This window comes from Microtus ochrogaster, unplaced genomic scaffold (genome assembly GCF_000317375.1).
Source record: "Microtus ochrogaster isolate Prairie Vole_2 unplaced genomic scaffold, MicOch1.0 UNK3, whole genome shotgun sequence".
NCBI classification, from domain to species: domain Eukaryota; kingdom Metazoa; phylum Chordata; class Mammalia; order Rodentia; family Cricetidae; genus Microtus; species Microtus ochrogaster.
In genome coordinates this window covers 16,508,467-16,514,830 of record NW_004949101.1, presented here as the reverse complement: position 1 = coordinate 16,514,830, position 6,364 = coordinate 16,508,467, and the positions used below count along the sequence as shown (strand labels likewise).

Sequence of the window (6,364 nt, the reverse complement as noted above, 5' to 3'; positions counted from 1 at the left end):
ACCTTCTGGTGTGTGTTTCAGCTGGCAGGGCTCCGCTCCTGCAATTCAGTCGCATACAAGTAGCTCCGTGGAAAGTTTGGCTCATGTCGCAGCAGCCACAGCGCCCCCTGGCGGCCACCCTAGCGGTGGCCAGGCCGCAGCTAGTCAAGGGCTTTCCAGCGCCTCCAGAGAAGCTCGCCGGCCCCCTGAACCCTCCAGGACGCTCTCGCAGTCGAGGAAATCGGCTAGTCAGAAGCCTGCGCGCCCTCAGGAATTAGGGCCCCACGCCTGGACCACAGACCCAGGATTGACTCCGCACTACAACCCCCAGAGTCCAGCGCGCTGCTGCCCGCGCGAGGCAGTGACGCAATGAGGCCGTCAGGGAAAGAGGGAGCACGGTGGCCGGGGTTGATGACGTTTGCTGCTGGCGGCAGAAAGATGACCAGAGGTCAAGGCCTATAAACCTGACTTCCCTTCCTGAAGCGGGTTTGCGAACCTACTTGTCGGATAACTTTCAATTTTTGATCTGTTTATTCTTGACTGGGACTAACTACTGTGCCCCCTCAGCCTTGCGACCCCGGGGTCGCCACTGTCCCACGTTGTCCAGAGCAGCCAGGGACTCCCCGTATATCTGTGGCTGACTTGAATTCCTGATCCTCTTGTTTCCACCTCCCGAGTGGGATTTCAGGTATGTGTCACATGTCTTGTTTTTGAAATAGTTTTGGTTAACTAGATAGAGCCCTTTGGATAAAGGTTTGCCACACTCGCTCTGTCCTTTTTCTTCTCGTTGATCAGAGTCAGTTGCAGATGCGGCATTTAGAGGTATTTTCGTGTGTAGTTTCTAAAACAAAGACACATTCCTCCATTCAAAACCAAGTGGCATTGATCAAGACTTCCATGTCAGCCAGCCCGGTCTACAGAGCGAGTTCCAGGGCAGGCTACAAAGCTACACAGAGAAACCCTGTCTCGAAAAACCAAAACCAAAACAAAACAAACTCTCCCTCCCATCTCATACTCCACACTTAAGTTGTCTTAATGGCGCACACTGTGGAGTCTGGTTGGTTTTGTCCCAGGAGCACTCAGCTGTGGCCTCTGGTCATCAGTTTTTCCTGTACTCTCATGACCTTGATGCTTTTGAAGATTTCCGGATAGTTTTGCAGAAGTGGGTTTAGTGTTGTAGGAGACATCTCCACCCTTGTTCTCAATGCAGACCAGACATTACATTATTCAGAGGCTATGCATATCTAAGTAGATAGGTGATCAGTGTCCAACCACAACACTCTCTGGGCACACTCCCAGGCCACACCCTCCTCGAGAGGACCTCCTTAGCACGGGTTTCACTTTCCCCTTGTAGGTCTCTGGCTTCTCTGCAGCATCCACCCTGGAGCCATGGTCCATGCCTTCCTCATCCACACCTTGAGGGCCCCGAGTTCAGAAGAAACAGGCCTTTGCCGAGTGCTCTACTCCTGTGTCTTTGGTGCTGAGAAGTCACTCGATGATCCACGGCCATGTGGTGCAGAAAGGGACAGGCTCTTGCGCAAGGAACAGATTTTGGCCGTGGCCAGGTAATGTCACAGCCCCGCCCCAAGCTTCATCAGACACAGAGCTGATTATGAGGGATGCTGGAGTTGGACAGTGAAGGAAGACGAGGAGTCACGATGTTTCCCCTGGTCCCCACCACTGTGTATACATATTCCTATGAAAAAAAGCTAAAGAAAGAATGTGATTATCATTATGATGATTCTGGGAATTTCTTGTATATTATGTAATCCTCATAGTCCTCTGAGGTGGCTATATTATTATCTTCACTTTCCAGATGAGTTAGCTGACATACAGAGGCTAAGGAACTTAACCTGCCCAAGGTTGTGCAACAAAAACATGGCTAGAAACGGAGATTAGAGTATAAGCAGGCAGACTCGTGCACACGAAACATGCTTTCTAGTGAAGGTCTTCCTGAGAGAGAGAACGTGATGATTAGCAGAGACTCAGGGCTGCTGAGTGCCGGAGACACAGAGCCGTTTTGGAAAGCATCGAATGAGGGAGGTGGATAGACTGGGACCTTTCTTCCCAGACACACGTGAGTTGGGCAGCTCTTTGCCAACCCCTTATTCTCTGCCTCGTTCCCCTCTTGCAGCACAGACGGAACTAAGCAATGACCTGTTGGAGTTATTTGTTTTGAGACGGAGCCTAATTTTCAGGTTCAGGCTGCCCTCCACTTCTCTGTGTATTCCAGGCTAGAATGAACCGATCCCCCTGCCTCCTCCTCCCAATGCTAGAATTATAGGCATGCACCACCATACCCGGCTAAACGCAAGGCTTTAAAGCCAGTCTGTGAAGGGCCTGATCTAGAAGATGATTCAGGAAGCGGTGGGGACAGCCTTGATAGTCACGTGGGAGGTGCTTAGGACTCGGAGAAGGGTGAATGGTTGAGAGGTCAGCCGGCCACGCTGGACGACTTTGTTATTCCCATCACTTACTTGCCTCTGTTGAGGAGGCTTCTGCGAGGCAAGTGAGACAAGACTTCGCCCAAGGAGCTGTGTTCAGATCCTGCCTTCTCTTGGCCGTTCAGAGTTAAGTGATTCAGGCTGGAGCCTGGATTTCTGTCTCGTCACATTTCCCTGGCTTTGCATCCCTGGATCATTTAAGCTTTCTTTTTTTTTTTTTTGGTTTTTCGAGACAGGGTTTCTCTGTGGCTTTGGAGCCTGTCCTGGAACTAGCTCTGTAGACCAGGCTGGTCTCGAACTCACAGAGATCCGCCTGCCTCTGCCTCCCGAGTGCTGGGATTAAAGGCGTGCGCCACCATCGCCCGGCTTCACTTAAGCTTTCTAAGCCTAAGTTTCTTTACCCAAGACATGAGACATTCCAGCTCCCAGCTACATTGGAAGTTGACAGAAGTGTCCGGGGGGGGGGGCGCAGGGATGGCACCTTGGTGACCTGACTCCTCTCTCCTCTTCCAGGCAGGTGGAGTCACTGTGCCGGCTGCAGCAGCAAGCATCTGGATGTCCCTCCACAGACACGCAGCCTCAGTTCTCCGATGAGCCTGTGTCTCTGCATGAGGCCCCCCATGGAGCCTTCTACCTGGGAGCCGGGGACCCTTTCCAGGAGCCACAGACGGTGGTGTGGCTGAGTGTGCTCTCACTAGGCTTTGCCCTGGTGCTGGATACCCATGAGAACTTGCTGCTGGCTGAGAGCACACTCCGGCTGTTGGTCCGCCTCCTTCTTGACCACCTGCGGCTGCTGACACCAGGTAACAACTTCTTGTTGAGGGCTGACCGCATTGAGGGAATCCTCGCCCGCTTCCTGCCACATGGGCAGCTGCTTTTCCTCAATGACCAGTTTGTCCAGGACCTGGAGAAGGAATTCAGTGCTGCTTGGCCCCGCTGACCACCCACCAGAATGAGGCTTCTTGAAAGGACAGAGAGGGAGGGTAAAGATTACATACTTCAAGAAGAAGTTTGGCATCTCCCTCTTGCCCAGGCTGTTCCCTAGTCTGATATGTGACTGCACTCAGGACAAATGATTGGACAAGCTGGCAGGAGGGGGCCTGGGGAGAAGGCAGAGGAAGCTAGCTGTGCCTATTCCCAGTTCAGTGGAATTGCAGAACATCCTGAACCTGTCGCTGCATGTGACACTCTGCGGTGTTCACCACGCTAGCCCTTGACGTCCAGCCCTCCCAGCTGTACTGGAGCCCTGTAATGCCTGCCAAGACTTTAGTTCACTTTCTCTATAACCCAGCACAAAAGGAGTCTCTGAGACTCCCTTCAAGGTGGGGAAGCTGGGATGGTACCCTGGCAAATCCTGGCCCCTGCCTTTGCACATCATCAAGAATATTTTCAACAAGGCTTTTTCTGCATCCGGCCCCACCACAGTTCAGAGCAGGGGGATTCTGAGGCTCCGTATGTGCCGAGCCTATATCTGCTAGGCAAGCCGAGTGCACAGCAGCTTTTCTTGTCTGCTGGCCAGCAAAGTGCCAGGTGTCTGGGCCAGGTGATACCTTTCTTTGAATTAAAAATATTGGCTATCTGACTTTGTTCTCTCTTTTTGTGCACCTGATGGATGCAGTGCCCTCCTGTGCATGAGCATTCGCCTGAGTGACCTCTGACCTCCTTGCCCTGTTACTTGCTCAAGCATCCTACGGGGCTTCCTTTTAAGACCTCCGTTCCTCCTCCTCAATTGCTTCTTTGTGCTTTCTTTGGATGATGGTACTTGCTTTTTGCTGTAGTATGTGTCACGGGTGATTGGTTGTGTGGTGGTTGGTCAGTCTCTGAGAAGCAGAGACTGGAGGGCAGTTCTGTCCTTGCGCTGTGGGACTGTCCTTGAGCTGTGGGACTCTGTCCTTGAGCTGTGTGACTGTCCCTGAGCTGTGGGACTGTCCTTGAGCTGTGGGACTGTCCTTGAGCTGTGGGACTGTCCTTGTGCTATGGATCCAGCTCAGGCCGTCAAGCTTCCTGGCAGGCACTTGTTTCAGCTGAACCATCTCTCCAGTACATGATGTATTTTTTCTAAAGTAAAACGAAGCCCTTTTTTATTTCAGAAATGTTTTCCCAACTTGGGTTGTTAAGTAGCTATTGTGTTTCATTGTTCCATTCAGATAGTCCAGCTGCACAGCAGGTGAATCTCCTGTTGTTAATCTTCCCTTACTCTAATTGTGGCAGATAGCAGAAAACTCCAGAAAAGGAAAGTTACTTTTGGAAGCTGGATCATTTGCGTACAGTGAGGAAGGAACCATAGAGCAGTTCTGCAAGGAAGCAGTTTAACTAAGGAGGGAACCTGCAGGCTGCAAAACAAGGCTCACCTGTATCCCAGGTCTCTGCCATCTTGGCAGTCCAAATCATCCATCCAAGGTGGTTGGCTCTCATGGTATTCAAATGCAGCTTCTTCAGCTCCCTCCTCTCTTTGCAGTGGGGTGCCAGCAGCCACTACCACCCCAGCATCTCAAGATCTCACGGAGCAGCCGGGTGGTGGTGACGCAGGACTTTTATCCCAACTCTCGGGAGGCAGAGGCAGGCAGATCTCTGTGAGTTCGAGTTCAGCCTGGTCTACAAGTGATAGTTTCAGGACAGGCTTCAAAACTACAGAGGAACCCTGTCTCAGGAAAAAAAAAAAAGGAAGAAAGGAAAAGAAAAGAAAAGAAAAGAAAAGAAAAGAAAAGAAAAGAAAAGAAAAGAAAAGAAAAGAAAAATAGGCTGTCTTGGAACATTTGAGCCTACAAAACATGGTTTCTCTTATTTCTGATTATGGTTCTATAGTGTTGTCGGTTTCACTTGGCTCTCAGAACATGTTACTCTTCTTTCCACTTTTCTCTCTAAGCATGTAACACGTGCTGTTTCCACTGATGCTCACTCACAAAAACAAGCATGTTCATTTTGGTTATAGCTGACTACTAATGAATATTTAGGAAGACAGAGTTATACAGAACAGAACAAAAAAAATCTCACAATTGATGGTTATAGAATCCTTGTATTTTTCAGTTTTCAAACAGTATAATGAAATACCTAAGGCTGGGTACATTTATAAAGAAAAGAGGTTCATTTAATCCCAGTTTTGCAGTTAAAGTATGGCACTGGCCTCAGCTTGGCTCTGATGACAACCTCATGGTGGGTGGCAATTCAGTGGTGGGGACATAGACAGGGAGAGAAGAGAGGTGGCCGTACAGTAAGCTGAGGAGCAGACAGGAGCCAGTCATGACCTCACAGGAAGTTCTGCTGTAGATGACAGCTAGGGGTGCATATATCCATACTCTAAATTCTAAGAGCGTATTTGAATGTCTTGGGTGGAAAGTGTTCACAAACCCATCTATTGATTTGTTTTGAGCTAACCTGAAGTATTGTTGTCTCAGGATGAATGCAAGACTTTGTAACCTTGGTGTAAGTGAACACTCCTGTATTCCACACACAGGGAGAAGGAAAAGCAGAACTCAGATCCAAGCCCAACCACTTGAGTGAGACCAGACTGGACTTGGAGTGATTGATTGTTTTTGTTTCCCTTCCCATATAATCAGCCTACTGAAGACAAGGGGAAGACAGACTTGGAAAGTGATAATCCTCTGTCTTCTCAGACTGAGCCTCTCATAATAGAGTGCACTTCTTTCTTTTTTAAGTTTTTTATTTTATGTGTATAATTTTTTTTTGTGTGTGTGTGTACCATGTCTATGTGTGCAATTCCCCAGAGGTCAGAAGAGGGCACCTGAACCCCTGGAACTGGAGTTACAGATGATTGGGAGCTGCCATGTGGGCACTGGGAACCAAACCCAGGTCCTCTGAACTAGCAGAATGTGCTCTTTACTGCTGAGGCATCTTTCCAGCCCCAAGATTCAGTTCTTGCCTCCGTTCACTGGCATATGTAAGTATCCAGCAGCAATGAGCTCTGAACTCAGATATCTGGG

General features: G+C 49.6%; 1 protein-coding gene across 1 annotated transcript; it reads left to right on the top strand.

Moving 5' to 3' along the window:
* The first annotated feature begins 376 nt into the window (after positions 1-376).
* Ap5s1 (adaptor related protein complex 5 subunit sigma 1) lies at positions 377-4,005 on the top strand. The gene is made up of 3 exons (XM_005365580.2): positions 377-667; positions 1,334-1,544; positions 2,937-4,005. Exons 2-3 carry the CDS (start codon positions 1,369-1,371, stop codon positions 3,361-3,363), a joined length of 603 nt encoding a protein of 200 aa, XP_005365637.1. The 5' UTR covers positions 377-667; positions 1,334-1,368; the 3' UTR covers positions 3,364-4,005.
* The last annotated feature ends 2,359 nt before the right edge of the window (positions 4,006-6,364 follow it).

Coding starts and splice junctions, on each gene's coding strand:
- Ap5s1 (XM_005365580.2), top strand. CDS start 1,369: ATGGTCCATGCCTTCCTCATCCACACCTTGAGGGCCCCGAGTTCAGAA. Junction 1,545..2,936: donor CAGATTTTGGCCGTGGCCAG/GTAATGTCACAG, acceptor CTCCTCTTCCAG/GCAGGTGGAGTCACTGTGCC.